Source organism: Knufia obscura (assembly GCF_036327395.1).
Source record: "Knufia obscura strain CCFEE 5817 isolate CBS 148926 chromosome Unknown scaffold_1, whole genome shotgun sequence".
NCBI lineage: Eukaryota > Fungi > Ascomycota > Eurotiomycetes > Chaetothyriales > Trichomeriaceae > Knufia > Knufia obscura.
In genome coordinates, this window is record NW_027042687.1 from 2,080,007 (window position 1) to 2,097,700 (window position 17,694).

At 50.8% G+C, this 17,694-nt stretch overlaps 11 protein-coding genes across 11 annotated transcripts; 5 read left to right on the plus strand and 6 right to left on the minus strand.

Moving 5' to 3' along the window:
• Positions 1-1,299: 1,299 nt before the first annotated feature.
• Positions 1,300-2,377, plus strand: PMZ80_000782 (uncharacterized protein; the record flags this gene model as incomplete). The annotated part of the gene is made up of 2 exons (XM_064869232.1): positions 1,300-1,573; positions 1,617-2,377. 2 exons carry the CDS (start codon positions 1,300-1,302, stop codon positions 2,375-2,377), a joined length of 1,035 nt encoding a protein of 344 aa, XP_064734729.1.
• Positions 2,378-2,494: 117 nt separating this feature from the next.
• Positions 2,495-3,832, plus strand: PMZ80_000783 (uncharacterized protein; the record flags this gene model as incomplete). The annotated part of the gene is made up of 1 exon (XM_064869233.1): positions 2,495-3,832. The coding sequence occupies one exon, from the start codon at positions 2,495-2,497 to the stop codon at positions 3,830-3,832; it is 1,338 nt and encodes a 445-aa protein (XP_064734730.1).
• A 54-nt stretch (positions 3,833-3,886) lies between these two features.
• On the plus strand, positions 3,887-4,990 carry PMZ80_000784 (uncharacterized protein; the record flags this gene model as incomplete). Its single annotated transcript, XM_064869234.1, has 1 exon — positions 3,887-4,990. The coding sequence occupies one exon, from the start codon at positions 3,887-3,889 to the stop codon at positions 4,988-4,990; it is 1,104 nt and encodes a 367-aa protein (XP_064734731.1).
• Positions 4,991-5,843: 853 nt separating this feature from the next.
• PMZ80_000785 (uncharacterized protein) lies at positions 5,844-7,421 on the minus strand (the record flags this gene model as incomplete). The annotated part of the gene is made up of 1 exon (XM_064869235.1): positions 5,844-7,421. The coding sequence occupies one exon, from the start codon at positions 7,419-7,421 to the stop codon at positions 5,844-5,846; it is 1,578 nt and encodes a 525-aa protein (XP_064734732.1).
• Positions 7,422-7,779: 358 nt separating this feature from the next.
• PMZ80_000786 (uncharacterized protein) lies at positions 7,780-8,766 on the minus strand (the record flags this gene model as incomplete). The annotated part of the gene is made up of 1 exon (XM_064869236.1): positions 7,780-8,766. One exon carries the CDS (start codon positions 8,764-8,766, stop codon positions 7,780-7,782), a length of 987 nt encoding a protein of 328 aa, XP_064734733.1.
• Positions 8,767-8,941: 175 nt separating this feature from the next.
• MAK5 (ATP-dependent RNA helicase) lies at positions 8,942-11,236 on the minus strand (the record flags this gene model as incomplete). Its single annotated transcript, XM_064869237.1, has 1 exon — positions 8,942-11,236. One exon carries the CDS (start codon positions 11,234-11,236, stop codon positions 8,942-8,944), a length of 2,295 nt encoding a protein of 764 aa, XP_064734734.1.
• Positions 11,237-11,772: 536 nt separating this feature from the next.
• On the plus strand, positions 11,773-12,942 carry TRM7 (tRNA (uridine-2'-O-)-methyltransferase trm7; the record flags this gene model as incomplete). Its single annotated transcript, XM_064869238.1, has 1 exon — positions 11,773-12,942. One exon carries the CDS (start codon positions 11,773-11,775, stop codon positions 12,940-12,942), a length of 1,170 nt encoding a protein of 389 aa, XP_064734735.1.
• A 229-nt stretch (positions 12,943-13,171) lies between these two features.
• On the minus strand, positions 13,172-14,292 carry AOX2 (inducible alternative oxidase 2; the record flags this gene model as incomplete). Its single annotated transcript, XM_064869239.1, has 3 exons — positions 13,172-13,299; positions 13,349-14,034; positions 14,084-14,292. 3 exons carry the CDS (start codon positions 14,290-14,292, stop codon positions 13,172-13,174), a joined length of 1,023 nt encoding a protein of 340 aa, XP_064734736.1.
• An 826-nt stretch (positions 14,293-15,118) lies between these two features.
• PMZ80_000790 (uncharacterized protein) lies at positions 15,119-15,507 on the minus strand (the record flags this gene model as incomplete). Its single annotated transcript, XM_064869240.1, has 3 exons — positions 15,119-15,262; positions 15,319-15,388; positions 15,449-15,507. 3 exons carry the CDS (start codon positions 15,505-15,507, stop codon positions 15,119-15,121), a joined length of 273 nt encoding a protein of 90 aa, XP_064734737.1.
• A 424-nt stretch (positions 15,508-15,931) lies between these two features.
• Positions 15,932-16,483, plus strand: PMZ80_000791 (uncharacterized protein; the record flags this gene model as incomplete). Its single annotated transcript, XM_064869241.1, has 1 exon — positions 15,932-16,483. One exon carries the CDS (start codon positions 15,932-15,934, stop codon positions 16,481-16,483), a length of 552 nt encoding a protein of 183 aa, XP_064734738.1.
• Positions 16,484-16,502: 19 nt separating this feature from the next.
• Positions 16,503-17,576, minus strand: IPK1 (Inositol-pentakisphosphate 2-kinase; the record flags this gene model as incomplete). The annotated part of the gene is made up of 1 exon (XM_064869242.1): positions 16,503-17,576. The coding sequence occupies one exon, from the start codon at positions 17,574-17,576 to the stop codon at positions 16,503-16,505; it is 1,074 nt and encodes a 357-aa protein (XP_064734739.1).
• Between the last annotated feature and the right edge of the window lie 118 nt (positions 17,577-17,694).

Below are 17,694 nucleotides of genomic sequence, written 5' to 3' on the forward strand. Positions count from 1 at the left end.
TTTCAAGATATGATCGGCGAGTAGTTTTGGTGGATGATTGACCCCTTCGAAAGCTGATCTCTCGGGCTCTGCTGTTCAGTGAGAAACATACTCCTTATATACAGATGGTAAATCACGGCTGCTGTCGAACCGCAGCTCGAGTGCTAGATGAAGTCACACCGAATCGGTGTGTGCACTGGCCGAGCCGCTTACCATTACAGGGAATTCATTGCGCCAATATGGTTCGATACCCTGCAGAACATGGCAAGCTCTTCCTCAAACACCGATCTGAGTATCATGCACTGACAGCAAGCCAAGCAGAGCTCGAAGGGGAGCAATCGTGACGATTCTGGTTCGGGATCAAAACGTTCGCAAAGACCGAGTGTAAACGTCATAAGCAATTTCGAATGCGACCTAACCTTATGAGAACAAGCTGGAGTCAGGCAGTCAGGCAGAAGACCGTCAGCTGGCAGGAGCTCAGCTTTGGTGGGCTCAGGTTTGACCTCCTTGACCTTCAGTAGTCTTTGCGTGGCAGGCTGTTGCGCGTATCTTAAAGAATTTTGTCGACGAGCTGTGCAGTGCCCTTCGGTAACGTGTCGCTCGGAAGTCATAGTCAAGTCTAGCCGCAATGCACCACCCATGCGGCTTAGCTGGTGTGACCGCAATCTTCAGCTTACGAATCAGGTCGTCACACCTACCACACAACCAAAACCCCTTGCCCGCTTGCAGCAATGCCGTTGAGCTCTGCATTAGGCTGCATGGGTGAAGAGTTCTAGCGCCCTACAGCGATGCAGAACTATATTTGCAGCTAGGGGTTCTCTCAGCCTGATGTCCAGTACGATGAAAGACACACATTCGCAAGCAACAACGATGCTGAGTGTTGCAGGCTCTTGCCGTGAGCATTCCCCAATCGTTGCATCTTGATAGCGAGCGAACCTTTGACATGCAGGCCCGCTTGTGACCATGGGTGAGAACTATTCCGCACGTCTTTTCGGGTTATGATGGCCACCTCGTGCATCAATCAACACATCGTGCATCAGTACAGCCGCCACCGGTTCGGCTGCTTAGCCGAGCGATTCTTGTCTCTAGATTGGCTGTATTCTGATGAGCATATGAGGTTTGGCCCCAACTTTGGTCTTGTTCAGCCTAAGTATAGTTATTTCGTCTTCTGTCCCTTACATTTGACGTCGAGATGGTGCTTCTTCCAGACCATGAGCACGATTGGAGCGCGCATCTTTGACCAGGTTCTGGCATGTATTGAGGCAGTTTGCGATTTCCGAGTCCACCACATACACACTGGTCAGTACCGAGATCAACACCATGAGCCTTCCGCCGCAGAACGACACTCAGCCTTCCGCAGCACAAGAAGATGACGAGAACATGATAGGGATACAGCCAGACGCAGCGAGTCATTCTCCAGAAACACTATGGAGGCCGAGCTGGCTTGATCGAACAGTCTTCGCTGCCTTCATAACATGCTTCGTGGCACTGTTGGCTGGGCTTGAGACGATATTCCAGATCTCACGGAAGAAAGACGGACTTGCATCAGCAAGCAGGAATTGGTCATATGCGTGGACGTACGGACCGACTGCAAGTAAATGTGTCCCTCCTGAGGATGAAACAAGCTGATTTTCCAGTTCTCACTCTTGTCTTGGCCCTCTGGAACCGAGTCGACTTCCGAATCAGACAAATGGCACCCTGGATGTCCATGTCCCAAGGTATGATGACAAGCAATATCGGTGCTCTTCTTAAAGACTACGTTGCACCTACCTCTCCTGAAATCTTGTGGCATTCACTGAAGAATCACGACTTTGCTGTTGCCGCGAGTACCGCGATTACGATTCTGATCACTCTACTCATCGTGGTATCGACGGGTCTCTTGACACTGGAAGTGCACCCGATGCGACATGAACAAGTGTCGTATCGAACAAGATCAAGCTTCATGTCGGACGAGGCAGACACATTGCCGCTAATCAAATCAAGCTTGCCCGTCGACATACTTGATGCTATTGATGCTATCAGCCTGCCATATCCGATCGGAACCACACCAAAGTCTGTGTTTCAATTATTCGAGCCTGTGAACCATCATTTCTCTCGCGATGTGCTTCAGGAAGCGGTCGTGGATGTCGTCACTTTTGACCTAGACTGCGAATCAGCTCAAATACATGTGACAAACTGGATTTACTCCTGGCCGCAATGTTTCGACGAACTTACCGATTCAGAAACACCAGAAGAGTATATCGACATGTCGATCTCGACAGATGACTGCACTATTTCTCCACTACTAGAATACAATTACGGCGAAGCTGGCGCAAGTGGCATATTTGCCTTCTTCGACACGACCTCATGCTCGGATGAATCAGCATCAACGCAGATATTCGCTTGGCTTTTGGTATAGGCCAGGCCAGACAGTCAGGATCAGCGGGTTCGCCACCGAGCCAAGGAGAATGCAACACAGTAGCACTGCAAGCGACTGTTGGTGTGCTGAAGTCGAGACAGTGGCTTTGCAAGCCTTATGCCGCAAACACAAAAGGCACGGTCGTCTTCAACTCCACGACACTACAATTTGGGGCTGCGCCTGATATCACCATTGAGCAGGCTTCTACCGGGCAAGTTCTGCCCGACAGAGCTCTGGCAATGTTGCCTTTGGGCACTATCGAACCTTGCACTGCCCATTGTCTTCGGCTCCGAAACACCAGTCCTGCTCAAGCGCTTCAACACAAGCAACGAGGAGCTGTTGAACGTCATGACCAGGATTTTGCACGCGCAGGAAGAGGCCATAATCGATGACTTGCTCGATACGGACTTATTGTTTGAAATGACACAAGCATACTACCAACGTCTTGGTGCTCAAGCCATACGTTTTGGCTATACAACTACCGACAACTCCTCAACCATTCAGGGTGTGGCAGTAAGGAACGAAAACCGATTGATCGTTCAGATTGTGCCAATGCGGATTATGGATGGACTGCTTGCTGCTATCATAGTTTTGGCAAGCTACATACTCGTCTCATTGCGCATTCAGACAAGCTTGCCTTTTGATCCAGCACGACTTGCTGGCTTACTCCTGATTCTCAAGCAGCAGCCATGGGCTCGGACAATGTTTCTGCACACTGGTTATTTTGGTGAGGAGCAGCTGCAACAGAAATTGCAACAAGCTAGGGGCGTTACCCCAAATCCACAATCTGACGAGGACTCGCAGGGAGTAGCAACTACAGTCAGTGACTGGCCCAATGACACCGATAGACAGGACGGGGAACGCAAGATACACCACAAAGTCCTAGTTCGTAAATGGTGGCGTCCGCTTACCATCACCATCTGGATAAGATCAATCATGTTCCTTCTCACCATCTTAATCATCGTTGCTCTACAAGTCTTGTTGCGCTATTCACGAAGCAAGCATGGTCTGGCCAATGTTCCTGTCAGGGGTCAGACGCATCTTGCCTGGTCAATCGTGCCAGCTTCTGCCATGGTATTCCTCGGCATTTATTTCCGAGCTTTGGGCTTTTGCTACAAGACGTTCTCTCCATATTGTCGCTTACGACAAGACGACACGGCAAGACCACTCTTTATCAACTACCTGACATCTACAGAAATCGAAGTGCTTGCCTCTTCAATCGAAGATCGACAGTACGCTATCATATCCTTAGCCACCGCATCACTGATATCAGCTTTTCTCACTATCGTCATGAGCGGCGTCTGGAGCGCTCAGTCCGTGCCTAGTACTCAACAGGTGTTGCTCAACCAAGATACATGGTTCTTTAACGACTCAGTTACTGACGAAGGAGAGGTGGGCAATAATGCGTACCTTTCGAGTCTTATTCTTGGCACGAATGCATCATATCCAAGCTGAACACATGGGGAATTTGCGCTTGGCTCGGTCAGCCTGAGGGACAATCCTTCCACGATGGCCGAAGCAGAACAGACAATCCGTACAGACCTGCCAGCGATCCGTGCTTCATTGAATTGCACTATCTATGATCAGACACAAATTCCCGACCTGACATTTGTTGCAGTTGCTGAAGCGAATGGCAGCAGGGCAAGTCTGCGCTCCTACTCCGTTCGGCTTGAACTTCCTGGTCCACCGGCTTGTGCCGAAGGTACACACCACTATATCCACCCCAGCGCAGAGAACACTGAGATTGGGTGGTTCGACTACTTCAACAATACACAAGAAGACTGCCCAATATTGAGTTATGTCTGGGGTCGATGGGACACATCTAAGGATGAGGTGGCAGAGACAAAAGATGTTGGATATGCCACGGCTCTGAGTTGCTCCGAATCCATTGAGCAGGTGCAAATCGATACCACACTGTCATATCCCGGTCTGAGCATTGCTACCAATGAAGAACCTCGGGTGCTAGTAGGGTCTGTTCCGCGCAGGTTCTCAACGAAGAAAATGGCTCTTCCATACGAGAATCTTTCCGAGATGTCACGAGTGTCAGGCGACTCAAGCCTCCCAGTGTTCGCTGGCGCACTATTGCAACACTACGGCATCACCGTTGCAGACTTCAGCGACCCAGAAAAGTCAACCGTGGTCGCCGAGGCCATCCAATCGGCCCACAAAATCATCCGCGCACAGCAGTACAATGGCGCTCTGGAACGACAGGTCGACAGCTTGAGCAACGAACTTGGACCAATCACCGCCGAGCTGATCAATGCTAACCGATACCGCCTCGTCCAAAACGCGATATCCACGCATATCCTCTCTGCACTGCTGGCCATCATGCTCATTTGCGCGGCATTGTCGTCGTGGCTGATGAGTACAAACTACGTGCTTCCGAAGAATCCGTGCAGTATCGCGGCCATCGTGAGCTTGTTGGCTGATTCGAATATTCTCGACGATGAGGTATTGCTACAGGAGCTTCGCGGTGAACTCGCAAAGAGGCCATGGAGGAGCAGAAGATCGAATATGGGGGCAAGGAAGTTTAGGATGGGCTGGTTCGATGAGCCAGGCTCTCGTGAGCAATTGTTCACCATCAATCAGCTTGGTGCGGCAGAGGCTCGTTGATTCTGATTTGATATTTCGATGTGTGTAGTTGCAAGCGTGCGTTGTTAGTAGCTATTAGCTATCTAGTTGAACGTTCAAACAGGCTCGTTCTCAAGTGTAGAAGTATACCTGCAGTCACTATATCATAGTTCATTTCCACCATGATCATGCTTTCCATTATTCAGACCCTGCAGACTAAACACCTCCTCAGGTGCCATAGTCTGAGATCCTCATTTGTCCAGTCGATGGCTTTGCATCATGTAAAATTGTCAGCTCAATTGAGTCTCTAATGACAAACATTAACACCAACGTTGCGCCGCCTGTCTGCACCGGCGTCCACATTTCGACCAGAACCAATGTTACTAAAAACTTTCCCTACCACCAGCTCACTGCTGCATAGCGCCAAGCACGCACTGCGCCAAACCCGGTACCACACACAAAACTCACTTTCGCAGTCCAAAACTCTCTCAAAAAGCAAAACAAAACAAAAAGAGCAGGAGTTCATCACGGAGAACCATTGCCCGGGTCGTCACGTCGGAGTTGACCAGCTCACGCCCTACTACACCATCCGCGACATTTCCGGGTCAGTCCTGCCGCGGGTTCGAACCAGCGCCGATTGCTCCAAAGTCCATGGAACCATGGACTCATCTCGACTATCATGCAGAGGCAGATAGTGAGTTTTGTGAGATGGGAGGTCGAACACCAAGTTCATCGATTCCTTGATTTATTGTAGCTATGCCTGCTCTGGGGATAAATTTTGGGTATCGGATATATGAGTGTTTGTTTGCGCTGGCGCGGGCCGATGGGGCTTCGGAATGGTATGACTCATTGTGTCTCGGGTAGGTTGTTTGCTACCGGTTGTTGTGTGACTATGTCAAGGCGCTCCGGGTGCAGGCGGATCCCGCCCGTTATCGGACATTAAACCTGTGTTGCGTACCAGATCTGCGAGTTCATCTCTTGTATAGCGAGGTAGGGTCCGCGCGTGGATGTGTTGGTCTGCGTCCTCATGCGGTGGGGGTGGCTCAAGGTAAGGATGTTCGGGTCCAGGACCAGGCTGTTGTGTGTTCTGTCCTTCGTCTACCTCGTATGCTGGTAGGCCGTCGTCGACGGAATAGCTCGGTGCTAGGCCGATGTCGTACCTGACCTTTACTGGTACATTCAGCTCAACCTTGTAGGTTCTTCCTTTTAGACCTTTGCCTCCAAGATTGATCATCAGCCATATTGAGTACGAGTGCGAGATGAAAGATGTTCTGAATGTTGGTGTCAGCCCTGTTGTCGTTGACAGGGTTAGCCAAAGGTCATGCACTGACTTCCAAGCATTTCCGAGTTCGTCTTCTGGGTTGGACTTTTGCCACCTCGCCCAGTCCAGCTTGAGCTTCTTGAAGGGTAGATGTCTCGTGCGTAGATGGAAGTAGTCTTCTGATGGTGGCGTGCCTTCTGGCTGATTGCGAGGCTGGACTGCCACGGTCGACAACGACTTCATCAGCCATTCGATGTTTGCCTGGACTGGTCCTGGTGCTTCGTCTTCCTCGGCGTTGGTGCTTGCATAACGGAGCGTCAGCCGTACTTTGGTTGCGGCGGCGTCGTTGTGGGGTTGAAAGCAGAAGGGCTCTGGGTCTTCAGCTTCAAGGATGATGTGCGTTCCGCCTTCATGGACGCTCTTCCGGCGGCTCGATGTAAACGGTAGAGAACGAGTCCTTTTCAATGGGATGAGACTACTTCTTCGATGTTGCGTCACACGATCACTGATCTCGGGCAGTGGTGAGGGTACCTGCGTTTCGTCTAATGCCACCCATATCCGAATTTCCTGCTCGATTTTCTGCTTTTGGTTGTCACCACTGAACAGGATTGCAGTCAGTGTGTATCGCACATTGATTAGCATCGTGGGACACTGGTCCTTCAAGATTTCCATCGTGGCCTCAGTATCGGATGAGATCAGCTTCAAGGATGGCGTCAACTCTCGCAACTGCGCCAAGGTTTGCACCGAAAGAGGAAGTGAGAAAGGTATCCGTCGCCCTTGTACGCTACCTTGCTCATAGTGGCCGGCCTCCAGAGAAAAGGTGTCCGATACATTAAGGATTGGTATTGAAACAATTGGTCGAAAGCCTACCATGGAGAAGGCATATCTCGTGTCGTAAATGTTCGCTGGGCGACCTCCAACGTTGAGGAGGCCTAGACTTGCACCGCCGGACAACTTCACTTCCGCTGTCAGGTCCCCAATCTCATGAGCGCCTGTTTCATTGACCTCGAGACACAAATGTCCCGAGATACCCTCATTTCCGAAGAAGATTGGCGTATACAGGATGTCGAAGTTGTAACGGGCAAATCGCGTTGATTCGGGGTACTCAAACCAGAATTTCATTTCGTCTTTGAGATCCCAGTCCTCGATCGACCGATAGGCGCGTTCAGTTCTGATCCGCCCATCGTTATTGTAAAGAATTGTCCGCAGCATAGTCAAGCTGGGATGGCAAAAATGCTACGAGGAGCATGGAAGTCATAGGATCGTCTATTCGAGCAGTTAGGCTTAGTGTGACACAGGTGGCGCGAAGTTCAAGGCTCGAGAGATACTGTTGGTCGCGCTTAAGACTCGATAACTTGTAGGGAATTGGGGAAGCTGTTATCGGTAAATATACCACTTTTGGATTGTGGCCTGAATGCCTGAAGTTCGTGGTGGACACGGATATCTATCTACGCCCAAGCGGTAATCATCTCAGCTATATCAGCGTCGATGCACTCCTTACTGTTTAGGGCTCGCGGACGGTTGTATGCTCGGAGCATTCGCCTCGACATCAGATCCATTGCCATCCTTCTCAGGTAACAGTAGCAAGAGGCCGCCACTCCCTGGTTCGACTAGTTGCGAAATTCAGACCCTTGGCCAAGGTGTACAGCAGCCTCAAATAAGGTGTTTCAACTTTGAGTCCTTCCGCAATCCTCACTGTGTTACCCAGAATAGCCTCAACTTCGATCGGTCGGGCTGCCTTGACATCCTGCAGCATGCTTGGCTCTTTTCCGCCTGTAGTCATGCGTTCGATATGACGTTTCATATGCTCGTTGATGGTGTCGTCTGTGATGTTGTTGTAACCCAAAGCAGATGCGACTCGACCAACTTCCCTCATCACATCGCAAGCCATGGACAACGCTCCTTCTGATGATCGCAGGTAGTTACCGTCATCGCACAAAGTGAGTGCACAGATCGGATTCAGGCTGGCGTTCAAAGAAAGTTTGTTCCACCGCCTTGGCTGAACGTCATCGTAGGCTACGCATGTGGCATCTCCCTTAGTGAACAAATCGACTAGGCCTTGCACCTTCTCCTTTGCTTCTTTAGAGGCGCTGGATGCAGGATAGCTACCGATCTCGAACCGCTCTAGTGGTGTCGCGTGCTCAACCACACCTTGCTCGACTTGAACGACTGGCAGATACACCACGCCAGAAATGATAGTGTTTTCTGGATATAGCTTCGCATAGCTCTCTTCTATGCCAATGCCGTTCTGAGCGAGGACAATGGTCGACTCCGGGCTAACAGCTTCTCGAATCATCGGGGGTATCTCTGGGAATGCTTTGCTACACATCAGAATGTAGTCGAACGGACCGTGGGCTTTGGCTTCAGCCACAGAAGGAGTAGCGATTGGCTTGTGCACGTTCTTTCCCCATTTTGCAGACCGAATCAGCAGGCCATTTTGCTTGACCTGGTTGTAATTAGACCTGCAGACGGCTGTGACTTGAGCGCCAGCCTTCTCGAGAAACCAGCCATACACGCTGCCAACGCCTCCGGCGCCGAATATCAGTGCTCTTGTCATGTTTGCCGTCGGTGCAGGTTACGGATGGCATAGTAGAAGCTTTTCAAGCCGTGGTCGGCAAACCTCCGCTCATGTCCGAGCCCTGAGTCAGCCGAGAAAGGCATTCTCCGGCGAGCTCTAGGCGTTGCCGAGCTCGATGCACTTGTGCGGTGAAGCAATTAATCCTGCTTCATGCTCATATGTCTTGCGCTCTTTCCGCGAGCAGTTTGTCGACATCAAAAGCACCTCCTGCCAGATATTTCATGTTCCTGCCCATACCATCACCGAAGTCGACACGGTTTTGCAAGTCTTCCCTCAGCTGCGCCTTCCACTGGGCAACCTTGCTCTGGCGATTGCCCTGTTCGGCCGCTTTCTTTTGCTTCCTCTCCTTCCCACCACCCCTTCCTCGGCGCCCTTGCTTTCCAGCATTTTCGTAGTCTTCGCTATCAAAGTCCACGCCGAGTTCGTTAGCCGCATTACGAAGCCAGTGATCCTCGCTTTTCACCTTGTCCGTGCTCTGGTTCGACTCGATCAATTTTTGCGCAATCTCTATTCGGTGCTTCACTTGTCGCAAAATATCGTTTGGCAGATACATCCTGTCGATAAACTTGGTCGCATCTTTCGCTGTTTTGGCTTGGTTGTGAATTTTCGCAATGAGCTTCGTTACGCTTGCCGTTTCATCGGGCGAGCAAAGTAGGATTGAACTTCCGGAAGCATTCACACGGGCTGTTCTGCCGGATCGGTGGACATAAGTATCGGCTGTTCTAGGTACATGATAGTGTACGATCGTGGTAATGCCTTTGATGTCTAGACCGCGAGCCGCAACATCTGTGGCAACGAGTACCGCCGTCCTTGCTAAGCTCGTCTTCTCGCCTGTGCCCGAAAAGCGTTCAAGAGAGCGCAATCGCGACTTTTGTGGCATGTTGCTGTGTAGCGGTGCAATCGAGGTTGCAGGCATTTCGAGGCTCTGCAGCAATGGCACGAGTCTTTTGACGGCTGAGACCGAATTAGTGAAGACCAATATGCGGGCTGGTGCGTCTGCACCTGCCCTGTGAATTGCTCCTTGAGTCGTTTTCTTCCTCCGGTATTGGTCCTGCAGCAGGAATGTGTAAAGATAGAGGTCTTTTTCCATGGCTTTGCATTCAAGGATTGTCTCTGACAGGTTTTTAGCCATTTGTGATTCCGGGTTCGCATCGATAAAGAACGGCTTCTGGCCTTCCTGAAACGGCAGCTTGCGCATCAAGTACTCCATGGACTGCTTATCGGATAGTAAATTGCTGTCCTTATCACTGCGCTTCTTCTGCTTTGACGCAAGCTTTTGCTGCAGACCTTTGTGAAAGGTTGCAGAAAAGACCAAGGTCTGCCTGGCCGTTCCCTTATCACTTGAGGCTTCTTCCTCATCCTCATCATCTTCGTTGACCTCTTTCCGATCTAGTGCGTCAAGAATATCCTCCACTTCCTGGAAGTGGCCTTCGCTCAGCAGTCGATCTGCTTCATCGACAACCAGCATCTCTATCCTCTTCAGCCGTTCCACCAGATCGTTGGACTCACTCATGACTTCCCACAACCGCCCAGGCGTTCCAACCACAATGTCAGCACTCTCCAGCTGTCGTTGCTGCTTCAATACGGACAAGCCACCTGTGACGGTTACCAATCTGGGATACCGGTCTAGGCCCTCACAAACGGCTTGCAGGTGTTTCGATATCTGGTGTGCCAATTCTCTGGTCGGTGCCAGAATCAGTGCGATTGGCCCTTTCCGTTCAGACCCTTGCGACTCGAGCCACCTTTCCACGATAGGTACGCCAAAGGCGAGCGTTTTGCCGGAACCTGTCACAGCTTTGCCGATAACATCCTTGCCTTCTGTGATTGGCGGAATTGCTGCCTGCTGTATTCGTGTTGGTTCCGCAAATCTTAAGGCCGAAAGTGCATAGAGTAATTGCGATGATAGTTTGAGCTCCTTCCATGCTGACATGTCAATCTCCGGTTCATTCGAGTCGCCGTCCGTAAGTAGGTCAAACCTAGTCTCCCCGCTCAGATCATCTGGCATGTCCTGTGTGTCATCGTGTTGCTGCTTCTGCTTTCGTTTGCGCTCGGCAACTTGATCCTCGGACTCATCTGATTGCTGCATACCTTTCAAGCCACTCGTCACCTCTGCTGTCGTGTCTTCTCCGTCTTCAAACCCTAACCATTCCTCGGCATCACCTTCATCTCCCACGTGATTCGTCGGTTCTTCCGTGCCTAAGACTGGTTTGAACAGCACACCCTTTCCGGGTGCATCCTGCACCACTTCCACATCTGATAACTCCTCAAGTCCAAAGAACCCTTCAGCATCATCAAGGCGCTTCGAGACAGATATCTCCTTCCACTTCAGGCTGTCGCCTCGCACTGCCGGACCTCTTTCAATATTTTGAGGCGCCCTTTTCGTGTGTGCACCCTTTTTGCGCGGCTGTATCGCTTGCGATGGTCTCTTCCGCTTAATTCCTTGCGACATTGTGCGCACTATTCGTGGTAGTTGATTGTCTTCCAGATTGCTGGCCAGAAACTTTGACCTTCAAAAGATTTTGGTTCAAGGTTGTCCTAGGCCAAGTTGAGACTGGTCTACTTACTAGACCGACTCCACTCAGCCAATCAAATGCGCTGATTTACGGCCCTTCAGAGCACAAACACGACGATTTCGCTTCTGCTTGGAATTCTTTCATATTACTTAGTCGACGTGTGTTAAACGGGCAGGGACGCAGACAAAAGCATATGATGCAGGTGTGTTTCTTCATGAAGAACAAGCACTAGCCAGAAATGCCCACAGCGCCCTACAAATTGAGGTAGGTCTAACGTACAATATCTGATGACTATTCTGCTGTGGCCTTTTCAAATCAAATAGGGGTGAGGCGTACGCTACATAGGCCAAGCTGCGATACAGCTCGCGTGCCTGCGGCAATCCGTCGGAAGGGATTTGCTGTAATCGATCCAACAGACTCAAAGGGGACCCGTGCGAGAGCTACAAGGCTCGAGCCCTCCCAGCCAACCAAAATGGGTAAATCATCCAAAGACAAACGAGACGCCTACTACCGCCTCGCCAAAGAACAAAACTGGCGCGCCCGCAGCGCCTTCAAACTCATCCAGTTGGACGAACAATTCGACCTCTTCTCCTTCCAAGAACCGCACAAATGCACACGCGTCGTCGATCTCTGTGCCGCGCCCGGGTCATGGAGCCAGGTCCTATCACGGGTTCTGATCAAAGGTGAGAGTTTCGGGCGCAGAGCATGGATGGAGAAAATGCAGAGGCTCGTCGACGAGGTTAAGCTTGCTGAGAAGATGGAGCGAAATGAAGATGCGGAGCTCAGCGAGGAGATGAGCAAGATTAATCTAGATGAAGAGAAACCGACGCTTCAACCAAGACCGAACGTGAAGATTGTGGCTATTGATTTGCAGCCTATGGCGCCGTTGGAGGGGATTATTCAGCTTCAGGCGGACATCACGCATCCTTCGACTGTGGGGAGAATGCTGTCGGCGTTGAATCCAGAGAAGTCGGAAGCGGATTATGACCTCGTCGATCTGGTCATCTCGGATGGTGCGCCAGATGTGACTGGTCTGCACGATCTAGACATCCATATCCAGTCGCAGCTGCTCTATAGCGCGTTGACACTGGCGATCAGGGTGCTACGACCGGGCGGAAAGTTCGTCGCTAAGATCTTTAGAGGCAAGGACGTAGATCTGATCTACGCACAGCTGAAGCTGTTGTTTAGACGCGTGCATATCGCTAAGCCACGATCAAGTCGGGCTAGCAGTATTGAGGCGTTTGTGGTATGTGAAGACTATACGCCTATAGAGGGATGGACGCCAGATTTAGGGAGACCGGTAGATGTACCAAGACCAGCGACCACGATGACTGAAGAAGAGATTGAAGCGTTGCCCGAGCAGACGAGAACAGTTAGAGAGGACGGTACAGTCGAACTGACATTTCCAAGACGAGAGGCAAGGAAGCTGCACAAGGATAATAGATGGATCGCACCATTTCTGGCTTGTGGTGATCTGGATGCATACGATGCGGATGCGACGTACAAGCTACCTGAGGGACATGTCAGTCTTGATCCTGTTCAACCGCCCACCGCGCCGCCATACAAGGAAGCAATTGAGAAAAGGAGAACGGAAGGAGGCATGTATGGCAAGACGAAGAACAGGGAAGGAACACCGAGTTGAAAAGAAGAGATGAATTATAATGCATCATATGCCGTGGAGGCACGCCCGGCTGCAGCAATCCGTTGTGCTGGCCGTGATGCCAGCAAGAGGCTGCTCTTGAACGCTATCAGAAACGAATCTTGGTATCTATGCCACCCGCTTAACAAAGGACGAATCTCGAAACGCCACCAGAAGATCAACAGTCGCGCCAGTGAAGTACTCTCGATCAGTCGGACAATCAACACCCTGTCTAGATGATATCTTTCCTCTCCCAACCCTGACTCTTCAGGTGCTCCCACCCGTTGCTCGGATGCGGCTTGTTCTTATCCTTGTACTCACTCACAAACGGATTCGGATCGTGTACTTGATCTAAATTGCCTATTGGCCGTTAGCATGAGCTATCACTTCATCGAAGGCTGGCACTTACCGAACGTGTGATGGATCTCCCGATGCTTCGCCTCATCAGCTCGGACATAGAGCAACAGATCTCGCATCGTCCGATGACCTTCAGGCATATTCCAGTACTTGACGGCGATCTCTGGTGCTTCCAGATTCTCCCACTCTGGCAGATGGCCCTTGTCCAAATCTTGAACAGCCAGCGTGTATGTATTCGTTGCCTCCTCTTCAAGATATCCGACGAATCTGTGGCATGTCGCTGGCGATGCTAGATATGCAAGGAAGAAGGCGTTGGAGAAGACACCCTGAGCACCGATGATCATCATCTTCATGAACCAGCCTGGCTCAGCCATCTTCATGAAAGTGAGCAGATGCATTCTCTCGTTGTATGCGTCCTCCAGCATTGTCTCGATCCAGCCGTTATCTCGCTGCATTCGTCGCAGGCTTCGGAAGTGTCGCAGCATGCCGGCTGTCATGCCTGGGACGGCGGCGATGGTCTCGAGGAAGATGAAGCGGACGAACCACTTTCGAGGAGTCATTTGGTAGGGTTTGGTTTCGTCGTGGCGGTAGCCGGAGAACAGGTCCATCCACCAGCGGGCTGTCTTAACCATGCCATATGCTACTTTGTCTGACCATGTCTGGCAGTCTCGGTGGACAAATGGTTCGATGCTCTGCAATTGTTGTTCTGATATCTTAGGATGAGGCCATGCTGCTCGCCTGGGATAGTATCAGTATACAGTCTAGTGTGAGCGGGTGGTAGGCTTACGTCTCTTTGATGTTAGGTGTGTCTTTCGCTGGAGGGAAGAACTCGATATTCGATCTCCGACTCGTTGAGAACTGTCTTTGTGCGTTGAGACCGAGAGGATACACCGCTCTCAAGGCAGTTCTGGAGGACTGTGATGCAAGGCCGCGGCAAACAGCTCTGCTGAGGGTTGGTGGTATAGTGGATGTGCAGAAGGTTCTTGTAGGGTTCATGTTGTGGTGTGCTTGATGTTAATGGTCGATATGGTCAATGAGTATCAGTCACAGATCTGAGGGTCAGAAGTATCAGGGCGAAGTGGCAATGCATGAAGTGAGGATATATAGAGTATCGAACAAAGCACGCTCTGCACATGTAAGTCGCCGCGCATGGGCAAGTACCTCCTTCCGGGTCTACATCGTGAGGTGGGCATCAAACACATTTCGGAACATTCAGGTCCAATGCAAACACCTCGACAGTAATCAAGCATGAACTTCGCGACTGAGGCTGAGATAATTTTGGATCATATCGAAAAATGTGAAGGAGAGATGACTCTTTCGCGTCGCGCAGCATGTCAGCCGCTGTGTTTGATCTGTAACCAATTTGGAAAAGCTTCCGCAACCAAGACCGGCCCACTTTGCGCGAATTCTCGGTTGCCTTCGTCCTTGGGAGGAAAAAGGTAGTCTAAACGGTTTGGGAACGGCTCTGCTTAGCCTAGAGCGACTGCATGTACTTATGTAACACTGCATATCTTGGCTTACCATTTGAAGTATTGGATTTAGTATTGCATAAATGCTACCTCTTGGTGTGTAGTAGGTATACATGCTGAAACAATGAAAAGATGACAAGGAGGCAACGCCAGGCAAGCACATGTTCGCAGGTGGCACAGCGAGTGTCACTCGGGAATATTCGGCGAGCTTTTGTCCAGCCTCGTTCAGCCTTAGCCGTTCCATCTGCGCTATTCTCGTAAGGACTTTTGTCGCCTCCTTATCGAATGGCGTTGACAAAAGTCTTGCAAAGAAGCTGATGCGCATGGAACAGTTATCACAGAGTCAATGACGCCTATGCAGAGAACGACGTCTCGCCGCTCTTCGTCTCGATCTCGTCAGTTTCCACCTTGACCACTTTCGCAGCGCTTGGCCCTTCGCCGAGATCCTTCTTGAACTTCTGCAAAGCTTCTCCTGAACCTTGTGCTTCGCCAATCACCTGAACAGTAACCACAGCTTAGCTTCGGTTGCGCTGTTTGCAATAGAGGCACATACCTTCTCATCATCACTGTTCTTGACCCAACCAGTCAAGCCATAGCCGCTTGCCTTTTTCTCTGTAAACGATCTTGGTTCAACAGTCAGCATCGAAGCGAGACACTGATTGCATAGCGCCTGCCGGACCTACCTGAAATTGACTCCTTGAACGGTGCCGTGGACCTTGAACGCGATTCGTTTTTGAGACATGGTTGTAATCAAGAGGCAAGGGCTAGGGTATGTTGCTGACTAGGATATCAGGCCACGAGATATGTATCCGAGGATGTGCTCGAGTTGTGAACTTTCAAGTTGGTTGATGATTGAACGTCCAACGTCTGGGGGCAAGTTGGAAATAACGAAAGCTTTCTAAGATCACTACTAGTATTCTTCACCAAAATGTCTGCTGTATTTTATTGGAGTGTTGGTTCCCCAGAGTTTGGACGACCACGATGACGCAAGAAGTTTGAGGCTACTCCGTACATTCATCGCAGTTTGTTTACTATGACGTAGGCCAGTCTCCTCCACACCCCCTGTGCGTAAGTATCTCGAAGCTATCACGACCTGTCGTACAACCGACCGGAACCAGCACAACTGGCATTGAGCCCCATTGTCCTCGAAAATTACGCGCTGCACCATGACATCTAAGAGCTCGGGTCCCCTTACCTTCCGGCCACCGTCGTCCTCTTCTGCTACAGCATCATCCTTCGCAAAACCCTCCACCGAGTTCATCAAGGGACCATGGCATGTCACCCACTCGACACTGCCCATGTGGAAGAAGAACAAGAACGTTGTCATTACCTACACTCCTCTTGAATCACCACCTGGTGGCATCGATGATCTGGTACAATACAACCCAATCGATTCAGACAAGCAGAAAACTGGCGAAGGAATTGATAAGCCTGATCCATCGGTCGAGGCAGCATACAACTGGCGCGGGAAAGGCTGGCTTAAGGTCGCATCGAGTCACTGGGAAGTGCTCGGATATGGCGAGCATGACGGAGGCTGGATGGTAACATTCTTTGAGAAGACGTTGTTCACACCAGCAGGAATAGACATCTATGCTAGGCGCAAAGGTGATCTATCCGAAAACCTCATTGAACAAATTCGAGCAGAGATGAAGAAGGTCAACGATCCGGACTTCCAGCAGCAGGCGGATCAGATCTTCGAGATTAAGCACGAATGGTGAGCAAGAGTCGGCAAAAGTGCTATTGAAACGCCATGGCACATCTTATACTTGGGTCTGCCTTGGTCGTGTACCATCCGTCCTCAATCAGCTCAGCTTCCATTCTTGCCCACTTAGCCAGCTTGCCACCTCCGGCGTCCTTCAGGTCGAGATCGAGCAGTTTTACAATTGGGATGTGCAATCTGGTGTCATCATGAGGCACTTTGACGACCTTTAGCACGATGCTACAGTCTCTGAGGGCCATTGCCACCGAGAAGTCTTTGCCCGCTGGGTTGAGAAAGTCCTCCAGCCCAACATCACTATGCTGTCTCTGCAGCTTCTGCAGCTGTCTAAGTGCAGGCTGCACCTTGACTCGGAAGGCGGTGACAAAGTCCAGCAGTGATCCGTTTTCACTCCAGACATTCCTTAGCGCACTGCTCAAGATTTTCTCATTCGAGCTCAACATGTCAAATGGGCAAAACCCCGAATCACCTCGACCACTGACACCTTTCGCGCGTCGCATTGCGTTCAAGGCACAAGTTCGACATCTCTGCGCATCTCTGGGCGCACTCGGACTTTGCACGAGCCATTTCGGCTTGAACTCAACAACTTTGCCAAGGCCATGGATCAGATTAGGCATGAGCATTGCGTACGGCTCGATTTCAAAGGATGGGTGGTATGCGCCTGTTCGCATTGCCTTCCTGTGCTTCGTATTTTCGAGGTGGTGTAGTTGTTGGTTCATGTCCTCGATCACACCAGGGCCCAGCTGTATCAGTTGCACAGGCAGCAAGAGACTGGGATCGAAGAAGAACAGTGGCGCAATGCGCTCCTCGAATTGCTCTTTTAGCCCGAGCATGGGTATCGTTGATGGAATGTCCTTGCGCATACGTAGGACAACAGCAGAGTCATGTTGTGAGAGGTTGGAATCATGTGAAAAGCGGACATTCCAAATTGTGTTTGCGGCACCTTCGGTAAGGTAGCTGAAGGAGATGGTACCAGTTGGCTCAAAAGTGTTGAAGTAAACAGCAATGCGGTGGAAGAATAGATTGGTGTCATTGTCCATTAGCGCTGGCTGAGACGAGGCTTCAGCGGTAACAGTGGCTGTTGTATCTGACATGCTGGTAGGGGACTGAGTCGTCGAGGTTCGTGAGCTCGTGGTTATGGTTAGGTGGTGACCAAGTTACAGGTCCAGCGCGCGATGGTCCATGTCTGTTCTGGTATTGCTGTCATACCCA